This window comes from Phocoena phocoena, chromosome 2, assembly GCF_963924675.1.
Source record: "Phocoena phocoena chromosome 2, mPhoPho1.1, whole genome shotgun sequence".
NCBI classification, from domain to species: Eukaryota; Metazoa; Chordata; class Mammalia; order Artiodactyla; family Phocoenidae; genus Phocoena; species Phocoena phocoena.
The window spans coordinates 110,252,697-110,276,394 of record NC_089220.1 but is presented as its reverse complement, the minus strand read 5'-3'; the positions used below and the strand labels follow the sequence as shown (position 1 = coordinate 110,276,394).

The 23,698-nt window shown below is 40.4% G+C and overlaps 1 protein-coding gene across 2 annotated transcripts in view; it reads right to left on the bottom strand.

Moving 5' to 3' along the window:
- Positions 1-23,698, bottom strand: part of MAP2K5 (mitogen-activated protein kinase kinase 5) — a 267,232-nt gene that overhangs the window by 84,682 nt on the left and 158,852 nt on the right. For both annotated transcript variants that reach the window (XM_065871152.1, XM_065871153.1), the window contains exon 16: positions 16,552-16,623. In XM_065871152.1, the coding sequence (XP_065727224.1) occupies positions 16,552-16,623 (72 nt within the window). The remainder of the gene's footprint in view (positions 1-16,551; positions 16,624-23,698) is intronic.

Genomic DNA, 23,698 nt, shown 5'->3' with positions numbered 1-23,698 from the left:
CAATTTCACTGTCCTCTTACTGTATGGTTTAAAAACAATCCAAAGGATATAACAGCAATTTACCAGTGTTCAAGTGCTTTGGAGGTTAAATTGACAACAAAGAACACAGAAACACAAAGCATCTTGAAGTAGGGTTTCAATTAAATGTGGAGGATTTAGTAATGCAGTACCAAAAAAAAAGAGTTACAAATTAATTTAATCTTCTGCCTATAGTTTGCAGCTGCACTCCAAAGTGTCTTGGGCTTAAGAACAAAGACTTGAAAGGCCTCGGAGTGAGGAAAGCTTCAATTTTTAATGTATAACGCCATTAGCTGATAACTTGTGGAATGTGCAACCCCTGCGGAGGGGCATAAGTGCGAGTAACAGAGACGGATGAAGTGGCATATTTGTTCATGTCTAGAACTATGAGGAAGAGGGTTATTACTAACACCATCAGGCCCAATAGAAATATGCCCTAATAACCTTTGGGACCCTCCACACTATCAGTTTTCACTACATCAAATATATTAAAATCAAAACCTAATTCACTTTAATTAAAGACAATTAGTTTGTTTTACTATTATTGTTTTAACTTGTGTGACATTATAATACATTGCAAATTAAAGACGGAATATTAAATATAACAAAAGCATCAAACTGTGTACACCTTCCCATCCATGCTTGGTGAAATCAGCTTATCACCGGTGTCTATTTAAGGAAATTCAAGAACAACCATCATTAAAAGTAGTGTAGAAACATTTCACCCTAAAAAGAATTCAGTGGAACCATGCATATGTTTTCCCTATTCAATTTATACTTCTTTTCACATAATGCTTTCCTATAACTCCAAGGATTTCTTTAACACAAACAGAATTATGGCCCATTGGAGGCACAAGAAGCTTAATTAATTTGCCCAAGGTCATACTGTAGGTTGGTGGCAAAGCTTGTTAAATTACTGGTAACTCTGGGCTCTACAGATGTTTTGGCAATGGCAAAGGCCCCTGTCTGCAAAGGCCCCAGAGACTTCTAGCGCAGAGGGTGAATGAACCACGGCAAATAACTCACGACGCCTGTTCAAAAGGTGCCAAGTGCTCTGGAGAGCTCACAACATTTTCTTTGTGTAGAAAGAGCCTAAATGTGAGTTTCCCACCAGGAGTGCTTCTTAAGAGGTCCCAATATTTTAAAAAGAACTATTCATCCTCACCAGAGTCCATTAATAAAAAGTAAATTTATTTTAACTTAAAGATCCCAAGCACAGTAGCACAAAGAAATAAATCAAACATTTATCCATCATTCAGAAGGTCCTGCATTCTATCCCACAGATTACTAATAATAATGGAGAAAAGATAGCATCACAAATAAATGTTTCTAATACAGTGGGGTTTTTTTTCTCTTTTTAAATTAGAAATGGGTTTATTACAGTGGACACTTAAATGGGGCCAGGGCAACAGTAATTCACAAGTACAATATCCTAATGCTGTTCCTTTAATTGCTTTATTTGTTTTACTGTTAAAAATGATTGCTTGCTGTAGTCTAACCATGCATGCTGAAAAGCATGATACATTGAGGTCTCAACCTGGGCAAACTGTACCTAAACTTACACTTTATTGCAGCTTAGTTCACAATCTTCACCTAATATAGGGTTATATCCCAGTGCAGCAGGAGGATAAATCATCCTGGAATATTACTCTGGTAAAGTTTAGCTGTGACTGGAGCATATGTGCTTTCGAGCCACTGAAGCAAAGGCCCATAAAATACACTAATTACTGGAAGTTATGGTCACTGAGTGATTGATAGCGCTCTGCAAGGCAACTTCCTCATTTTCAGCTCTTCTGACGGGGCTCATCCGCCACATAGCAATTATTAATTCATGACCCACCCCTCAGGCATTAGTACCTTTACTTCTAATTCTCCTGCTACCAAACTATTGCTACAGCTGGACACTGTCTTTCTTCATTCTGATGGCTGGGTAAGGATGATAAAAAGTAGATTTCACACTAAATGCTATTGTTTTGAATCTTTAAATGTTGCCTGGTCTTTCTAACCCTGCTGTCCTAAAAAACATAATTCTCCTTCCTCTCCCATAATGCTATTTCACTTGCATCATTTTCTTTTTTCTCTTTAAAAAAGAATTTGTGTGTGTTTATGCATATATATGTATATGTATGCATATATGTGTCTATATGTGTGTGCGTGTGTTTGTATGTGTGTGTATATATCAATCTGTCTGTCTATACTGTATTAGATCAAAAACTCTGAATTATTTTTTAGTGGAACACTGTGGTTTAAATGCAATATATAACTTCAACTAGGCCATACTAAATATGAGGCAGTTAATTGATAAAAAAAAAACGGAACCCCCACTAACCCTCCATTTAAATAGACCCATTTTTGTAGCTCTGAAGACATTCTAAGTGTTTCAAGTTGATTTCCATCAGTAGCTTCACTCAGAGTAATGCTAATTAAATAATATCTGGGTATATAACTGAATTTCTAAAAGTCACTTAGAAACAACTGCAAAGGTCTCTTTTGATGGTGTTCTGTGCCTTGAGAGGAAATTCAGTGAGAGACTCTGAATTAAAGAGAGATAAAGTTCAGTCATGATGGATGACAGCAGACATTTTACTTTTCTAATAGAAAAATAAATGTTCTTCAAATTTTGAACAACTCAAAATGCAATACTAAGGGTGGTTTTCCTAGGTGGAATCTGAGATAGTGTAATGGATGAATAGATGACTCCAAGCTACCTATCCTTTCAGAGTTTGTTTCAAATTATTCCTCCTCTTCTGTTGGGAGTTAGTCCCAGAAAACAATTGTGAGGACAAATTCCATACCCTCCCTGTTCATACCATTCACTGGGCAGTGTATCACATCCCACCTGGTAACTATCTTCCTGTATCTCTAATGCCGGTAAATTTCACTTGTTTAAGGGCAAACTCTAAGTCATAAACTTTCATATGCTCTCCATGACACCAGAAATAGTATTTTGCAGTGGGCTAATGTTGAGCATTTGTTGATTATGATATACGCCCTGATGATGATGTCTCCTAGAGCTTGGTCAACTTGGTGCTGCATGGCTTGGTTGCTTCTACTATTAAAGCTACAATACTTTAATAAACATAGTATACAAACTTTTCAGTATTAGGGGCTGACTGTTTTAACTGGTAAGGCCCTCTTACACATACTTCACTGCTTAGAATAATCACTTTCACATACTTCAGCATTATGATTAATTTAGATGGCTTATTTCTTGTTAAAGACTGAAGGGGTACAAGAAGGGAAAAGATTAGAGTTAACTGCCCCCAAATCCATCTCATGTGCTTAATTCAATAACCATTTTACAGTAAGAATTAAGAAATGACACTCTTTCAATATGTTTGTATAACGCTGACCTGTGTGCTCTAACAGTGGGTGGCTTTAATCCTGATAACAGCCCCTAGAGACCCAGCTTGGTGGGGTGTCCTCCATTTCTAAACTGCTCACTGAAGTCATGTAGCTACAGGCACTTGAGAAAACATCAGTGCTGGGGTATAGTCTATCGAGCGCAGTCTAAGCCACACTTGTATTTCCAGACATTTCAAAGTCAAGAGAGTCATAATCAGGTAATATGCTCACACTTCTGGCCTCTCTGTGTGTTGCTGCTCCTGAGAGAGGGGGGAGGGAAGAAAGGAAGGGAGAGGTATGGAGTGGCCATCCCCACACCAAGACTCCACGCATGCAGGTGAAGTCATCTTGGATTTCCCTTCTTAACCACCATCTGACTACACCCTCACCACCCACAGAATCCTGAGGAAAAAAAAAAAAGGTTATTTTAAGCTATTAATGTTGGATAATTTATTAAGAGTAATAGATAACTGAAATGCTATCCTTGACACTGATGTCAGCCCTCCCACTCATCTGCCCAGTCCTATGCGATTTTCCACTGCACTTTTACTTATCTTTCTCCCTTCTAGTCAAGGAGCTCCTGAGGGCAAAGTTTGTATCCCTACTGCCAACACAAGGCAGCACTACATAAATGTTTACTGATTAGATGGAACTCTCATCTACCTGCTTCCATTTTATTATAGCAGACATACTGGAGATTAGGTTAATTTTTGTGTTTCCTAAAAAAAAAATAAACTAGGTCTGGGCTTCTGAAAAACAACAGCAATTGTACATTTCAAAATACAGTAAAGCTGGGCTTCCCTGGTGGCGCAGTGGTTGGGAATCCGCCTGCCAGTGCAGGGGACACGGGTTTGAGCCCTGGTCCAGGGAGATCCCACATGCCACGGAGCAACTAAGCCCGTGCACCACAACTGCTGAGCCTGTGCTCTAGAGCCCGTGAACCACAGCTGCTGAGGCCTGCACACCTACAGCCCGTGCTCGGCAACAAAGAGAAACCACCGCAATGAGAAGCCCGCACGCCGCAACGAAGAGTGGCCCCCATTCGCCACAACTAGAGGAAGCCCGCACACAGCAACGAAGAGCCAACGCAGCCAAAAATAAATTAATTAATTAATTAATCTATTTAAAAAAAATACAGTAAAGCTGAACCAACTATAGGGAGAGTGTAGGTAGCAATCCTGTGAAAAGCAGTGTTGACTATGAGCAGAGTCACAATAAACCAGCCTTTCCCTTTACCTGATTTCCTGCCCATTTACAGTTACCATTTCTCTCTCCTTTTTTCAAACTACTGATCTACTTCTTTTCTACAGCATAGTGGAAGAAGCAGACTTTCATCCAGAGTCAGACATTTAACTGTGGCTCCCTGGTCTAGTCACCTAATCTTTCTGGAAAAGTCCTTTAATTTCTCTGGATCTCAGTTTCCTTATTTGCAAAATAGGAACTTTGATGCTTATAGATCAGAGTTGGTGGAATAATCTTGGGTAACTTAAATTACTGATTTTTTGGTCATTTCCATCACAGTGGGGAGAAGCTTAAATGAGATAATGAATATCAAATGGCTTTGTAAAGTGTTATGTACGTTGTCATCCTTCTAGAATGACACTGAGCGAGAAGATGTCAACAGCAAGGAATAGGGGAAAGCACACTCCACTCCACATCAGAGGTCCCAGCTGCCAGTCCTCATCGCTTATGCTGTACCTGTGGGCACAGTCCTTCCCTTCTCTGGACCCGAGCTTCCTCACTGGTAGGAGGAGGGATCTGATTTAACAAGTTCTAATGTCTCTCTTCTAGTTAAAAAACACTCTAGTCTCTAAATACAAGATATGGAGTGCAAAAGATTTTTCTAATTAAATGCTAAAAAAATGTTAAAGTTATTATTATTCAGTTCAGAACCAAAGTATGGAAAACAGTCTGTAGGATCTTTGAGAGGATTTTTTTTTTTTTTTTTTTGCGGTATGCGGGCCTCTCACTGTTGTGGCCTCTCCTGTTGCAGAGCACAGGCTCCGGACGCGCAGACTCAGGGGCCATGGCTCACAGGCCCAGCCGCTCCGCGGCATGTGGGATCCTCCCAGACCGGGGCATGAACCCGTGTCCCCTGCATCAGCAGGCGGACTCTCAACCACTGCGCCACCAGGGAAGCCCTGAGAGGATTTTTAAAGCCAATTTCAGGTCACTGGATTTGAGTATTGATAGATCTCTACGAGCAGTGGTTTTTATTGCTCAGTATCTCAAAGGTAGCAGCAGCGGTTCCTCAAATTATCACACTCAGAATTTTAGAGTTGACAGATGTCACTAAAACACTGGCCCCTTTTATCTTTTAGATCTCAACTCAAAAGCAACCCGACACCACTCAGTTACTCCTATCATAGGGTGCTGTTTATTTCTGTCTAAAAAGTTATTATTGCCAAGCGCCCTTCTTTATAATGTAGGCTCCATTAGAGCAGGGATTTTGTCACTTTCATTCCTAGCAATGTCCCCAGTGACTAGCACAGTGCCTGCCACATAATGGGCACTCAACAAAAATCTGCTAAATGACTAAATGAATAAATGACTGCATCTTGTCTAACCTTACACCTGTCTCTTCTACAAAGTATTTCTTAAAAAGAAACAAACCTGAGACAAGTATTCAGTCACTACTTAAATGCCCCTAGGGATGTGGGCATTTTTTTTTACCTCTAAAAGGATGACTGCACTGTTGAGTAGGAAGGGTGCAGGGATCTATCCATTAAAAAACTCTTCTTTATACTGAATAGAAAACCACGGGCTTTTTGTTTTTTCGTTAGCTTCAGAGAGCTCAGCCCGTCAGTCATAAAGTAGCAGCTTGCCTCTCCACTGACAATCCTTCAAACACTGGAATATGGGTTGTCAAATGTCTGCTTTGTCTTCTCTTTATTTCTTTATTCTTCATATCAAGACTTTGTTGATTTAATGGTTTTTTTTTCTTTTTTTTAAAGTCCAAATTTTGTGTGTTTGTGTGTATACACGATTTGGACATGTGCTCTTGGAAAAACTTTAAAATCAGTCTGAAATCCATCAAAATAATAAAATGCTTAGCTGGGACTGCTAGCACCTGTTCCATCTTGTTTTGTCAATCTCATGGTTGTTCAGGATAGCTCTGAGCACAAAGCAAGCTCAACAATGCCTCATTCAGTGGGAAACACTTCACTTTGTCTGCCAGTTTCACATTCACTGCAATCACTGACAACCTTGGAAAATGCACATTTAGGCATGGTAATCTGAGACAGCTGGATCCCTTCACAGACCTTGCAAAAGGCTGAACTAGTCGATCCATCATCTGCCAAAGGTCATTTTAACAGCTCCTTTTTGCAATAAGTTATATAAAATTTTAGACAAAAAATGACAATAGAAAAAAGTCAAGTTAAGACAATTACAGAAAGGGGAGCGTGAGAAGAGGAATGAGTGACTGGAACTGTTACATGCTGTTTTCCTCAATATTCTTCAATGGAAGGGAAGGAGGCCCATGACAAGGATTCCAGAACCACACTTCTACCCACTTTCCTATACAATCTTCCACTGAAATTTTCTTTGTCTTTGGACCCTTCAGCTTTAATTCTTCAGCCTTCTGATGGTTTTCAGCAGAAACTTCTGATCAACAGGTAAGATATTTCACTAGATGGAGCAGCAGATAACATATTATAATAAGATTCAACGTCCACTCACGTTCTTGACAATAATTATAAAAAGGAAGAGGAGAAAAAAATCAATATTTGAGTAGTGCACACCAAATGCCAAGTTTTTATGGTCGAGGGAAGCTGACAGCAGCTGCTTAGAGGGCATCCAGAGCCATCCGTCACCCCTCAGACCAGGTTCATAATCACCAGGGGCTAGAAAGGCAAAACAAAGCTGCAGCTGTAGATCCACTAGAGACAGTTGTGTCTCTGGAAACTTTTTTTTTTTTTTTTTGTAGGGAGAGCGGGGAATAGGTTCTTCTGTATATTTAGAGGCAGGAACCAAGTCTAGGTAATGCTCCATAATTCTTTTCACCTGGTAAACATCCACTACCTAGATGTTATTTCAAAGAGAAGCTTACTTCTCAAAGTAATTTGATGGGGTTGTTACTGTTAGATGAAAGTATTTATTAAAAAGCCTAGAATATGGGCTTCCCTGGTGGCGCAGTGGTTGAGAGTCCGCCTGCCGATGCAGGGGACACGGGTTCGTGTCCCGGTCCGGGAGGATCCCACATGCCGTGGAGCGGCTGGGCCCGTGAGCCATGGCCGCTGAGCCTGCGCGTCTGGAGCCTGTGCTCTGCAACAGGAGAGCCCACAACAGTGAGAGGCCTACGTACCGCAAAAAAAAAAAAAAAGCCTCGAATACTGAAATTGCCTTCTCTCAAAAAAAATAGGTGTTTACTATTATTGTTAATCTTCTGCCTCCTTCATTACATTGTAGGTTCAACAAGGAAAGGGAACATACCTATTTACCAATGTGTCCCCAGCACCTAGTAAAGTATCTGGCACATAAAAAGTGTTCAATAAATATTTGAGGAATGACTTCTAATGTTATCTTTGCTCCACAGATAAGAGGCTGACACTCAGAGTGGCAAAATGACTTGGCCAAGATAACACTGATTTTAAGGGGTGGCGTCAACATTCCTGGTTAACGCAAAATGTGTGCTCTTTAACAGTTCAAGGATTAGGATGATAGCCTTAATATCGGAAAATATATCATAGAAAGAAAATGACATACTCTTCACCACACTTCTCCAGAAACTTCTGTCAAAGGTACTGGGCTGGGTGATCCATGTCACTTTTTCAATACTTTTATTTTCATTTTACACAGCTCACTATACTCTATGTGTTTGTTTGTAAATGTAGAAAATCACACTGCATTTTCTTGATATCTAATGAATCTTATCTGATATCCATTAAACAGTATGTATAAAGGTAAAATCAAAAAAATTAGATGTGTTAACAGCTTTTCACAGTTCCATAAGACAAGGTAGTTACATCCAACTATTTGTACATTTTACCCTAAATTTTCCTTGGGACAATTCTATTACAGATGTCTATAGAGAATCAATAATTTTCTATTCTCCTACAAAAACTCACTTTCTCTGGGCAAAAGCACTGACATACATCATTTAGAAAAGTTAGGGTTTTTTGGTTCTTCTGTAGAAATACTAAGAAGAAGGCCATCTGAAATGACATACAAATATTTCTCTCATGTTATAAAATTAAAATTGAAACATTTCTATTGATGATTTCCTCCCCTTTGTTTTCTCTGTTCTTTCTTCCTGAAACTTCTGTTTTTTACGTTAGACTTCCTAACCTGGTTCTCTAATTTTTTTTTTTTTTTTTGGCTGCATTGGGTCTTTGTTGCTGCACGTGGGCTTTCTCTAGCTGAGGTGAGCGGGGGCTATTCTTTGTTGCAGTGCGTGGGCTTCTCATTGCGATGGCTGCTCTTCATGTCGTGAAGCACAGGCTCTAGGCACGTGGGCTTCAGTAGTTGTGGCTCGTGGGCTCTAGAGTGCCGGCTCAGTAGTTGTGGCGCATGGGCTTATTAGTTACTTGGTGGCATGTGGGATCTTCCTGGACTAGGGATCAAACCCGTGTCCCCTGCATTGGCAGGCAAATTCTTAACCACTGCGCCACCTGGGAAGTCCCTGGTTCTCTAATTTTTAATACTCTATTTGTTGTTGTCATCTGAAAGTTCCTTTGTTACAGCAGCCTGTTCTTGTTTCCTAGATGCAACATTTTCTCCTATCCCTCTGAGAATATTAGAGTTCATTTGAATTTTTCTCCCCTGCATAGTGTCCAAGCCCTCCAAATTGCTTTCTTTTTCAGTTATTTTAGGTCTCTGTTCTTACCTTAAAAGCCTTCTTCAAATGTTTTGCTAAGAGTAAGGCACTACAAATCTGACTAGTAACTCTGTGCTTGTGAGTGGAGCCTGTAGGCTGAGGTAACGCGATCTCATTGGACTGTTTCCCTGGAAAACTCCCAATGCCTGGATCTTTAAGGCCTCTTGGTCACATTTCCCTAAAGAAAGTCTCCTCCAAGACGCAAGAGGGAAGAGATATGGGAACATATGTATATGTATAACTGATTAACTTTGTTATAAAGCAGAAACTAACACACCATTGTAAAGCAATTATACCCCAATAAAGATGTCAAAAAAAAAGAAAGTCTCCTCCAGTATCCTTCCTGAAAAGTAATCTTGGCTTCTAGTGTCCCAGGAACAGGGTGTGGTAAGATGACTGGAAGTCTCCACATTTAGAATCTAAACTTTCACTTAATGCCTCTGTGCTCAGTAATGGGACCCAGCCTTCTACACTGCCAGGTATCACTTATTTTATTCTCAGAGAAACTCCTCTACTCAGTCTTGTGTTAGGGCTGGGGAGGGGTGACTGACTGTCTGCTCATGCTGAGTTAGGCAAAGAACCTGTGGGTCGAACAGCTTAACTGTTTCTCAGACATCTTTAAGACAATTCTCTTCTCTGGCCCCACCTCTACTCCTAGTTCCAGATACCTGGGACCACCAATTCCTGAGCCTTCTGGGTAGTTTAAAGGAAATCAGGCGATTCTTTCTTTCTCTACTGCTAGCTTAGGATTTCAACACTCTCGGTTCTGCTAAGTTGTGTACTGTTGTCCACCTGCTTTCCCACATTCAAAATCTGGTTGCTGTTGTCTCCTTTCCTTTTTTAATAAAAATTTAAAAATTTTTTGGCCACGCCACGCGGCATGTGGGATCCTGGCTCCCCAACCAGGGATCGAATCTGTGCCCCCTGCATTGGAAGCACAGAGTCTTAACCACTGGACTGCCAGGGAAGTCCCTCTTTTCCCTCTCTTTATGGTAATAAGCATTAAAAAAAAAAAAATCCCTTCACGGTAATTTTTAGTGGAGTTTGAGGTGAGAGTGGAAGATAACACATGCATTCCATGCTTTAACCAAATTAGTAGGCTTTTTGAACCATATGTAAACATTTCAAAAAGTAATTCCTTTGAAAGAGAGGGGATAATGGCTTAATTTTCTCATTGTGCCCTTTCCAGAAGCTCTGAAACAGAGCTCCCATCTAAAGGCCCCGAGAGATTAAGTGATTTATCCAACAATCTATAGTGTATGCTGGCTGAAGTGGAATTTGAATCTAGGTTTGATACTCTGGCAAACAGAAAATTCTTCTTCACATGCAAAACATTTATGATCTATTCAGCAAATGTTTGTGAGCACTTATGGTAAAGGCTTCGTCAAACTTTAACTCTGATCTTTATTTTCAGAAACTGCTTTAAAACCATTACAGAAGTATGAAAAAATTGAGCCCCAAAGATTTCTTGAGTACTCACTAGGGCAGTGAAATTGTGCTAGAGAGTGTAGGAGATTATGAGAGAATCAGATTTAAATCCTGTCATAAGGAACTATGACATAGCTATAAATTAATAAAATACAAAGTGGAAAACGCACATGCCACAAGGAAGATGTAGATGAAGGTCAGGAGGAGAAGAAATTGCTTTCAGCTGGAGAGATCAGAGTTGGTGTTATAAAGGATGTGTATTTAAATTGTATCTTGGGGAGAAGAAGAAAATGATATTCCATGTAGAGTGAACAGCACAGTATTCCTTGACTATTTTTAACTTGGTAAAGGTAATTTTGAAGCTCACAAGAGATAACTCTGTCAAAACAACGGAACCCATCAAATCCTTAGAAGATGGTGCTACTTTGATGACAGTGACCTTGTGTGACTCTCTGAACGTGTTCTTCACCTATCTAGACACATTTTTCTAAGCCATGGACCTTGCTTTCATCATTTAACACATCATTCAAACCACTTCAGTAAAACAGTGATCACGCTGAAGAGGGGTCTCAGAGGACTAGATGACACTCCAATTAACCAAGCGCATCGAGCCAGATTGTTCTACGCTTTGGACTCAAGAGACTGGTGGAGAGAGGAGGCAAACAAAGGCAGAAAGAGCGAGGACCCAAGTGAAAAGAGCAAAATGCATGCGCTAAAGACAGGGCTTTCAGTCTGGCTCCTGTGGAAAAGCCTGTCAGATTATTCACCACCGACCTTAATAAGGTTTACAATAGCCCGCCAAAGAGAATCACAAACCAGAACATGTACTTGGAGAGCTCATACTCAGTGAAAACAAGAACACTGCAAGACTGACCTGGTGCCTTTTTAGATGTGTGTGCGTCCTCCTGAGCGCTGCAAACACAAGGCTAGAGGAGGGCGTGTGTTGACTTCTTTTTTTTGACCCAATTAGGACCAACTTAAAAATCCAGCTTTTCCAAATAATACTGCTTATTTCCCTCCCACAGATTCGTGTTGTGACTTGAATGACACAAGAATATGAATGGATTAACTAATTAGTAAGAAGCAACAGTGGGACTTTCTCCTCAAGCCATTCGTTCTATGGGAGAAGAGAGAAGCAATGCACAGCCTGTGAAATTCAGAAATTCTGCACTAATATGTCTTAGGTACTCCTTACCCCTAGAAATTAAAATCATCAAAATTGGTATGACAAGCCCTTACTATGTACACATTCAGCCCTAAACATCACCCGGTCCACTGAATCAGGGCATGCTTTCTACAAGAGTCAAACAAACATTCTGGGGCAGGATTAATCTTCCCAGTTTGTCCTAGTTCAGAAATTTTGTACTCTTGTTGGTGATTCTCGCTTCTTTTTTCTTCTCTACTTTTTTGCATTTTCACACTAATTCTTGTCATGAAGGCTCAAGGAAGAAGTGCAATTAATTCCATGTGGGTTTTGACCTTTACTTCTTTCTATAACTAATCCACATGAGGAGAACTACACACATTTAAGGATCTAAAAACCATAAACAAAAAACATCGAAAGGGGCCAAAGTCTTTACATCTAGTAAAACTGCTGTGCTCTAGTCAAGCTTAATAATCTCATTTTTCCCCTTCTTAAGGGTATTTCCATCTTTATGTTACTTCTGCCAGCTCCAAATGCTATATACAGCTGACAAAATCCTGGAAAAGCAGCACTTCATGCAGAATTGAGAGGAGATGGGGGCAGTTCTGTCCCTGGAAAAGGAGATAGTCTGATATTAAAGATTCTTTGCTTAAGGCACAAATGCACCTGTGACTTTTTTAATGGCACATTTTAGCTGCACGCAGTATCATCTTTTATGAAAGAGTGTGGCGAGAGGCCTTGTTATGAGTCCCCGTGGGGACCGTGACAGCACATTAACAAGGGAAGGGGAAGTATGAAGAAGGCAAGCAAGGGTGAACCTTGTATTTCAGGAGTTTAAAGCAAGGAAGGCAGCCTTCTAACTCTTGCATCACCAAACCTCAGGGATTTTATGGAATTTGGTGGGGGGAGTGCTAGGTAGAGGTAGAAGGGATAGAAAACCTTGGTTCCCATTTTGTCTCTGATTCTTGTGTAATTTCAGGAAACTTCCTTTGCTCGGTTTCCTATATTTTTATCCCATTTGTTTTTTTACCACCCGGTACCCTAGGGGAATAAATTGATTGACTCAAAACGCTTTGAGGAAGGTATCCGCACAAACAGGTAGACCTTGCATACCTAGACATTTGCTCTCTCCTGAAGGGTTTACAAAGATCCACCTTAGAGTGTGCTGGGGAGTGGGAGGGGCTCCTCCATCTTTTCTTTCTTTCTCCCAGGGGCAACTCCCTTCAAGACAACCCAGCTCAACTGTCAACTCCTCTGAGAAACTGCCACCCTCCCAACCTTTGTGGCTGAGAGTACTTCAGAAGCATCTTTACTAACAACACTATCACACTGCACAGGGCTTTTGGTGTCTGTCTTCTCTATCAGAGGCAGTCTTTTCTCAGCTTTGTGTGCTCCACTCTCCAAGGCTTAGCACGTGGTAAGTGCTTAAACAGTAATTACTGAATGAATGAAAGTTTCTACCCTTTGGAGTGTGTACCTAGAAAGGGAACCTTTCACTTTTAAAACTGAGGATAAACAGAAGAGAAGCAATTCTTTGAAGATGCTGACTATGTTTCAGAACACAATTTGTTACTCAGAATTTTAAAATGCTACTGAGATTCACACTTCTCTCAATCTACAGTGATTTTAAACAGGATTTACCACATCTGTTCCAAGAACACTGTGGTGAAAACAAAGAAGAAACTGGCTCTTCGGTGCTTTTTTGGACCAACTTCCCACTCTCTTCAGGTAATGTTCTCATCACATCTGCTCTTCGTTATTGAATCACACACAATTTCTTATCTATGGACTCAAAACCTCCGACTCCCATTCCCTATCACATGTTTTTTGTTGCCTTGTACCCCAGATGAATCTGGTATATAACACATTCCAGGGCCTTACTCTCCTCTCTAAAGACCTACTCCACCACCTGTGTTTGGTCATCTGTTCTCACTTGCCTGTCTGGTGGATCATAAACTCCCAGAATACAGAGACTACGATCACATAGTCCCTTTCAAAAGCAATTAGTTAAGCATCACACACAAAGAGGGTGCTCAACAACCCTTTCCGATGATCATAATCAGACTGCACTTTACATCCTCGAAGGCTATCTCCTCCCCCTTCTGATCTAACATCCCGCTCCTCAACAACCATTTTAAAATGCAGTGAGCAGGGAAACACCTAACCCTTCTTGGCCCTCACTCCTGACCAGTGGTCCTTTTCTACTCTCCACTTTACTACATGAGCCAACACGCTCCTTCTGGCATTCAGGTGTCTCACACTCAATGATGACACTTTTTCACACTGTTCCTTACACCTTAATCCTCCTCAGTCTTACAGTGTCAACGAGTCTGTTTTCTCCAGTCTTCTGAAGACCGTTCAATAGTTTACCTCCAGGATAAATGAACATGATCAACGAAACCCAAATACATCAAGGGCAATCGCGCTCCCTAAATGACAGTCTCTTTTTATTACTCTTTGTATCCCTAGCACCCAGCAAAATACTGGCAGACATATATGTCAATATGCAATGTAAATATGTGCTATTTATTAAGCAACTATCTATCTATCCATCTACTCATATACCTATCTGCCTACCTATCTTAACTGATCTCCCTGTTTCCATGATTGCCCCTCTATATTCTGTGCTCCAGAGAGCACCCCATCATCCTCTGGAAATATAACTCAAATCATTTACTCTCAGAGTAACATCTAAAGTCCTTACCGTGGCCTACAAGGCTGCATATGATCTGGCCCCTGGCTACCTCTCTGACTGTATTTTTTCCCAGTTTTCCCTTTCTAACTCCACTCTAGTCACCTGGGTCTCTCTGCTTTCCTTAAACATGCCAAACACACTCCAGCTTAGCACCTTTGTATCTGCTGTTGCCTAATGGCCCCTCACACCATTCCAGTCTCTGCTCAAAGGTTGTTTTATCAGAAAGGACTACTCCACTTCATTTTTTCCCTTAGGACTTACCACTGCCTGACAAATTATATATTTAGTTTTCCTTCTGTTTTTTGTACTTAATGCCCCACCCCTCACCAAATGCAAAACTCCATTAGAATCAAGAATGGAGTGTCCGTCATTACTATATCTCCACTGCCTATCTAGCAGATATAGCAGGAGCTCAAAACCTGGATGAAGAAACGAATGTGGAAGAAAGGAATGGTGAATATGTATGCGTGTTCTAAATCTTAAATCTACTAGCTACACTGTCTGACAGTATTGCTATGCCTCTGCATATTGTTAAGTCACACAATTCTAGAGTTGTTGCAGAAAGCTAAAGAAAGACAAGAACAGACTGCTTAGGGTCACAGAATGTTAGTCTGGAACGGGGCTTAGAGATCATTATTTTACAGATGAAGAAACTGAGACCCACTGTGAGGGACACTGGCTTGCATAGCGCCACCTAGAAAAGCAGTAGCAAAGCTGGACCTGCAATCCAGGTCTTTCATTCCCAGCCTACGAGTCGTATCTTTACACCACGTAACTTCTCAAATGTTCTACACTATATCTGGTCTTTTACCAAATACATTCAATGATGATGATTTAAAATATGCAAAGGGAAATTACATAATAGCAAGAGCTGAGCTCCACAGATCAAAAATACTAGTTTTCCCTGAAACAGGCTAATTGGACGAGCCCTTCAGGATTCTGTTGGGAAACTTAGTTCTGAGCATCTGTCCACCAGTATTGCTAACCTGTCAGCTGATGCATACATATTGTATTTCCTCTTAGATTCTCTTCATGAAGAAGCAGAAGAATATGGTTTAATAAACATTGAATACTTTATTTTTGCTTTCTTTCTATAGTGCAAGTGAATTCAGTCTGAAGATATCTCCTTAGAAATTCAACTGCATTACAAAAATCACAGAAAAAAAAAAATCACAGAAAAAGTATTTGACCAAAAGAAAAAAAGTTGATGAAATTGTGACTGCAACTCATCCATGATCTTGTTTAAGGAGTTCTTTCTACTTTTTAAAGAGTCCTCCTTTATCTGAATCAATGTACATAAGATACAATTCTTGAAGCACTGGTGATTATCCAGACTTTATACTACTATAATTCACCCTGAGCCAGATGTCCTTCTAATATAAATCCTATGTATTTCCTTACAGATCAAAGATCATTGTACAGAAATCTTAGCACAGACCTCTAGTGGAGCTACATGTAGCATACCAAGATAAAGTCCACTCTAAATACAGCTATAAAGAGTAAAGACATTAAAATTGTGCTAAATGCATACACCTAACCTCCTCTAAATCATATCACACCCTGTCGCCCAACACATGATATGATCCTACTGGAACAAGGTGTTTTTTTTTTTTTCTTTCTAAATAAACATATAGAAATTATACATCCAAATGAGTAGGGCTGTATTTGTTAATAAAGTAATCACCTCTGGAAGTTATATATGCATTCCAACAAGGCTACTATCCCACATAATTTTTCTGGAATTTCTCTTTCAAAACACAGGTTCTCCACATTTAGTGTGCATAAGGATCACCCTGGGAACATGTTCATAATGCTGATTCTTAGAAATGTGAATTTAATTGGTTTTAGATGGAGTCTAGGAACCTGTATTTTTATGAAGCACTCCAGATAAGTTTTACACAGGTGATCTGTGAGAAATAACACTTTAGAATAGTCAGCTCACAAGCCATGCAAGGGTATCAAAATAAGGACTATTGAGTTAAACTCTGTTTACATATACACATAACGCACTGGAAGTTTCACTTTTTTTCAAAATCTTCATCCTTCCTGATAGAACATATTAGTACAGGTATACACAGAAGCATCTATTTCCAAACAACATACCTCCATAAAAGAGATTCCTAAGCTCCAGACATCAGAATGGATTCCATATTGCTCCCCTGAAATTCTTTCAGGCTGTAAGAAAACAGAAGGGAGCTTGTGAGTTGATGTAAGCTACTCCAGGAAACACATACGCTAATGTGAGCTCAGTTAAGGCAGAGAGCCATCAATATCTGCACAGCACATTATGAAAAGAAAAACAATTTTATTTGTATGTGTTTTATATAGATAATACATAGAAACCATATAGGTATATTGGATATAATCTCATTGAATCCTCACAAAGACCCTATGAGGGAAACCTTGTTATAAAGAAAATGAAGGCTCATATTAGTGAAATAATTTAGGCAAGTCCTAAACTAGTAAATGAGCTGAGACTTCAACTCAGACCAAATCCAGTGAGTGGTCTTAGTTGTGGAGTGACAAATTACAGCACATTATATAATATCATCACTTATTTGCATTTTGGGAGATGGGTCTGAATCACTAGGAATTCTGTTATTTTAAATTTTTTATTTGGAAATAATATTAAACTTATAGGAAAGTTGAAAGATTAAGACTAGTACAAAGAACATCCATATTTCCTTTGCCCAGATTCACCTACTACTCAACATTTCATCCCATGTATCAGGGTTTCTTTCTGATATAAACCAAGGAACAGTTCAAATGGTCCATTTGGGACTCTCGGTCCTCCATTCAAGATATGTAGAAAATACTTGGTCTAACAATTACCTGCACACTCTCTACTTCAACTGGAATAAATGCATACTGAAGTGGGTGCTGCCTGGTCTCTCTATCCCTCCAGGATTTGGCATTCAGAAAGGTACTTCACAGAAAAAGTCTTTTGAACGAACACAGGAACAAATGAACAAGAGAAACTGAGGTTTTGCTTGAGATGGAATGGTTGCTCAAGGTTACACAGCTAGTCATGGCAGGGCTAGGATCATGACCCACACCCCTTGGCCTCCAGTGCAGTATTCTCATCTTTGTACCATCCCTGGAGTTCTTGGAAGCCACCACAGCCATCACCCTTCAAAAGTTTCCATGAGAGCCCTTACGAGTAACTGGGGTCAGGGTCAGCCTGGTCCACTGCAGACGGAAGAAATGGACATCCACCACTCACCAGCAGGGGATATACCATGAGTGTAGAAGATGTGTGCCGGATACTCTCAGGTGAGTTGGCACAGTCCTACATCTTGGGGAGTTGGCTTAGTTGGGACCCAGAAATTTGTAACCTACTTCCCACTCCCACCTATGAGGCTATCTCAATGTATTTAATGCCTTCTCCCCCACTTTTCATAAAATTACATAAAGCCCTACCCTGAGGTAGCAGATTGGATTGTCTTATTTCCGTTCCTTTATTTATTTCTTTAATTTATAAAACCCCTTTACTACCAAGAATAATTCTTCCCAAGTGTCATGTGACCATTTCTCCCAGCTGCTAACAGATATGGTCATTCCAATCCCCTAATACTTTTTCTTTTATCTTCTAATCCCCCATACCACCACTTTTCAAGGTCCTTGCTCATACCTGAATGAACCCATTATCCATTTCTAGTCAGATCAATACATAACAGGATGCCAGCCAGTTACAGGAATAATGCCATCACCATAATATCAACGACATCATCACTCTGTGCATTTATTGAAGAATTTCCATGTGCCAGGCACTGTTCTAAGTGCTTTTCATGCATATTTCACTTCAGACTCATAAACACCCATACTAGACTGGTACTATTAGCATCTGCATTTAACAGATAAGGAATATGAAGCACAGAGAGATTTAATTTGTACCCCCTAGAAAAGGATAATAATAGCTATCATTTAATAATCACCTAGTTTGTCCCAGACACTGGGCTAGATACTTCACATCCTCTATACTTCATAACAATCTTACAAATATTATTATTTTATTTATGTATTTTTGGCTGTGTTGGGTCTTCATTGCTGTGTGCAGGCTTTCTCTAGTTGCGGCGAGTGGTGGCTACTCTTTGTTGCGGTGCGTGGTCTTCTCATTGCGGTGGCTTCTCTTGTTGCGGAGCATGGGCTCTAGGCGTGTGGGCTTCAGTAGTTGTGGCTCACGGGCTCTAGAGCACAGGCTCAGTGGCTGTGGCACACGGGCTTAGTTACTCCGCGGCATGTGGGATCTTCCCAGACCAGGGATTGAACCCGTGACCCTTGCAATGGCAGGCGGATTCTTAACCACTGCACTACCAGGGAAGTCCTCTTACAAATATTATTGCCCTAATTTTACAGATGTAAAAACTGAGGCTTAGTAAGATTAGATGACTTGCCGAAATCTAGACCTATGGATTAGCATTAAGCGTATTATTTAGGTACACAGCCAGGATCCAAATCCAGGTACGTCTAACTGCAAAATCAGGGTTCTTTCCTGTGTGTCAATCTGCCTCCAGAACTAGAAGTCAGAAGAGCCACACACTAGTCTCGATCTGTCAGTATTTCTCAAAATGCAGCCTTGGACTTGTCATTACAGAACTGTCTGAGGTGCTTATTGCAAATGAACTTCCAGTATCAGAATCTCTGGGGGTGGCTCTGGGGATCTTCATTTTAAAAAGTAATTTAAAATTTCATTTTAAAAAGTAATTTTTCTGAAACTTTGGTAAACTCAGCTCTAGTCACTAAACACATCAATGTTTCCTGCAGACGCGATGATCTACCTTCCTCTTCTCTGCTTAGTGAATGTTTCTCCTATGGGCCCTGTTCAACGGCCACCATTTTTGGTGAAAACTTCCTCCACTCCTCAGGCAGAATTATGAATTCCTGCCTCTGTACTTCTTTAAAATGTCATTCATATCAATTTATCGCACTGTGTTGTAATCATCAATTTGCTAGTCTGTTTCTCCTAAGAGGCAAAGAGAGTATCTTACTCATCTTGTACCCAGTACCATGCGTGGCACATAGCTGGTGTGCCATCAATGCGTGCTGACTGAAGGGATGCAATACATGTTTACTGCACATTTGGTTTTAAGCATGAACTAATCATTAAGTTCCCTGGAGTGTTCTATTAATGTAACTTCCCTGCATATTATTGTTATTCACGTCCATCAAGAACTTCTAGGGACTTCCCTGGTGGCTCAGTGGTTAAGAATCCACCTGTCAATGCAGGGGACACAGGTTCAATCTCTGATCCAGGAAGATCCCACATGCCGCGGAGCAACTAAGCCCGTGCGCCACAACTACTGAGCCTGCGCTCTAGAGCCCGCGTGCTACAACTACTGAGCCCACAAGCCGCATCTCCCGAAGCCCGTGTGCTCTAGAGCCTGTGTTCCGTGACAAGAGAAGCCACCGCAACGAGAAGCCTGCGCAATGCAATGAAGAATAGCCCCGCTCGCTGCAACTAGAGAACGCCTGCGCACAGCAACGAAGACACAACGCAGCCAAAAATTAAGAACTTAAAAAAATAGTTTAAAAACAATGTCTTAAAAAAAAAAAAAGAACTTCTAGCAAACATGAAAATCCTAAAATCCTCTAGAATTGTTAAAGAAATGACCAAATGTTGCCTTCCTCCTTCTGTCCTCTCTCCCTTTCTTCATCCACTGACAGTTATCAATATACAGCACTTCATCTAGAAGTGCAAGGCCAACAATAAGGTTAAATATAATCATCACATTTGCCCACTGAACTACTAAAACAAATGTAAACTGTAATGGGAAAATAAAGCACAGAAAAATTAAATTTAAGAAGAAAAATTAGCAAAAATGATAATGGTCACAGATATCAGAAGGCACATAGGAGAACGCCGTAAGGATGAGAGTCTAACAACTTCTCATTAGAGGAATCATTCTTACAGTAAGCTAACAGAATGAGATTACTGTCGTGATGCAGCACTCAGGCACGAATGCTGAGTGAAAGGTGGGCAGCCAGCTCTACAGGTGTATCCTCAAGAATTCGTAGGGACTGGGAAACATGTCCAGGTGGCTGAAACTGACACAGGTACAAGATAAGTCCCAATACATTCTGAATGTATAGAGTCAGGACTTGATGGCCTAAGGCTGCACAATTCAAATCTGTTCTCACACTTGAGGCCAAGGTGGCCTGCTCTGTCCTCTCCCCTCTAAAACCAAACCAACTAAACCAAACCAAACCAAACCAATGGCCAGGTATGACACTACTGAGAGAAGACCTGTGATGAACATTTTTCTGTTAAAAAGCAAAAGCTGAGTTACTTTCTGACATGACATTTGTCACTAGTGTGGAAAGCTTAATAAACGGAAAACCATGACTCTTGTCTGAAGCACCTGTAGTGGAGTTAAAGTGTCGGGGGAAAACTCTCATCTGTACTTAATGAGAATAGTAAGGAGTGGTGATGATATAAAAAGCAGAGGATTCTAAAAGGGCAGTGGCTCTAAGATGGCATGCACACTCCACCCCTCCACTTACCGCTGTGACTGGGCATTTACCCAGGGCCCGTATTTAGTTAACTCATTCCAGAATTGTCTCTATTTATAACACAGTACCCTAGGGTTTACTTGTCAAAAGCAGGACGATACCAAGGTACATCCCTTACCTCTTCCCATAAAGGAACTTCTGCTCAGGCTACTCAGAAAATTAACAGAGTATGCACAAATACTTCAGGTTAGTATGTAATCAAAAAGTATATATCATAAACAATGGGGATTATTTTAGAAAGCCGGCAAGATCACTGTGTGGGTAGTAGAGCATACTGGTTAAACAAGGATTCTGGAGTCACACTGCTCTAACTCAATCTATTTTCCAGTTCACTAATTCTCTCTTCTGCTCCATTCAATATGCTACCAAATAGTGAGCTTTTCATTTTTATCTAGTAGTTTTGTTTGGGACTTTCTCGAATCAAGTATGTCACTTTAAAAATTTTTGATCTAAAGTCTGCTTACAACTGTTGTTCCTTCATGTTGCTCTGTTTCCTCGTGTGACTAGTTTTCTTTGGCTGCTTGTTAGTTTTTGTTCTTCAAAAAAATGTTTGGAAAGGTTCTCTGAGGCCTAAAGTGGATGTGACCACCTCAAACAATATTCTCAGCATGAAGCTCCTTTTCTAACTCAGGTCACATATACAAACACCCAGGGTGTAAATCTGTGCCAGAGTTAAGTCTATGGCCACAACTTTCTCCCTTTTCCTTTTTCTCCTGCTGCTCTGCTTGGCTCTGAGAAGCCTTCTCTTTTGTTCCCTGGGATTGGGGAGGAAGAGCAGTTTTAACTCTGGTTTGCTTTTATACTGGAGTGAGGGCCTCTTCAGGCTTCCAGCATAATATGGGGAAGATCTTCTCCAAGACCCTCTGCCTTAAGGGAGCCCCCATACCATTCACAGCTGTAGTAGTACAGGCAAATGTCCTCAGGAATAAGTAGCTTTGGTGCTCTGACATTCTGCTTTCCCGTCTGTTTCACGTTTCCATCTGAAAACCGTCCTGGGAGTTCCCTGTTGTCGTTTTAGCTCTTCAGTGCACTTGAGATGGTTTTTAAAGTATTTTAATTAGCATTTTTCAACAGAAGAGTTGGTCCAAATAACCTAATGTGCTACTACCAGAAACTAGAAGCTGGTGTCCTAATTAAATCTTGACTGTCACTACTTGCCAGCTCTGAGAATCTGGGCTAAAGTTACTTCACCTTTGGTTTCCTCATCTGTAAAATGAAGACAATAATAACAATATGTATGCTTAATGGAGTTGTCTGAAGATTAAATAAATCCATGTAATATGCTCAATTCAGTACATGCCACATGGGGATGCTCAGTAAATGTTGGCCTCCTTCTAATCAACACCACCGTGTACGATCACTGCATGAGCATGGCCAACTGAGTTGTATCACGTAATCTGTATAGGTTATAATCTGGGTAAAGGTAATTTCTAAGAACAGGAATAGTCCAGGTAGAAAACAATGTTCAGGAGATAAGAGTAGTTATTTAGATTGACTTTCTGATACCAAAGGACAAGTATCTGCATAAGATTTCTTAATTTCAAAACTTCAGGTATTCATAACAATAATGTCAAACTTTTATATTTGATTTTTTAAAATTGTAGTAGGACTTCCCTGGCAGTCCAGTGGTTGGGACTCAGCGCGCTGCAGGGGTCATGGGTTCAATCCCTGGCTGGGGAGCTAGGATCTCTCATGCCACATGGTGCAGCCAAAAAAATATATATATACATAATACATCACAATGACTGAATAGTGGGTTAAAGTTTCAGGGACTTCTATCTTTATTATTAATTTTTTTATATGAATTTATTTTATTTACTTATTTATTTTTGGCTGTGTTGGGTCCTTGTTGCTGCGCATGGCTTTCTCTAGTTGCAGCGAGCAGGGGCTACTCTTCATTGTGGTGTGTGGGCTTCTCATTGCCGTGGCTTCTCTTGTTTTGGAGCATGGGCTCTAGGCGTTTGGGCTTCAGTAGTTGTGGCACTCGGGCTCAGTAGTTGTGGCTCGTGGGCTCTAGAACGCAGGCTGCTCAGTAGTTGTGGCACATGGGCTTAGTTGCTCTACAGCATGTGGGATCTTCCCAGACCAGGACTCAAACCTGTGTCCCCTGAATTGGCAGGTGGATTCTTAACCACTGCGCCACCAGGTAAGTCCCCTTCTATCTTTAAAATAGAGTAAAAGTTCTAGTAATCAGAATTTCTAAGAAATGATTTAATATAAGCCACCAAAGCCTTTGGACCCCTTTTGTAATCCTTCTGGATGAAATCCTTTTAAAATATAGTTGAAAATATTTCTTGCTTTGGATTAAAATGTCCATTAAACCTAATTACCTGCCCCTAAGATGTAATGTGTCCTTGAACACGCCCCTTCAGTTTTTGGATCTCAGTATCCTCATTGGTCAATGAGGAAGTGGGACCAGATGACTTACCAAGTCTCCTACAAGACCCACTGTTTAACATGCCCCTAAATTGTTACAGTTTTTTTGTTTGTTTTCATGACCTAAGGATCTTAGAAAACCCTCCCCATCTTTATCCTAATTACTATTTCCTTACATTTCAGATTGAAGGAGAAGTAAGACTGTTCACACATGCACGGCTATTTCTTTGATTTAGTTTCTTTTCAATATCTGAGCAGTCTAGTTGGTTATATTTGAGTCATCTGGGGGTCTTCTATACTTTATCACACAAGTAAGATACTTATTAATACAAAAAAGTTAAATGCTCTGCTTACAATTAGTGAA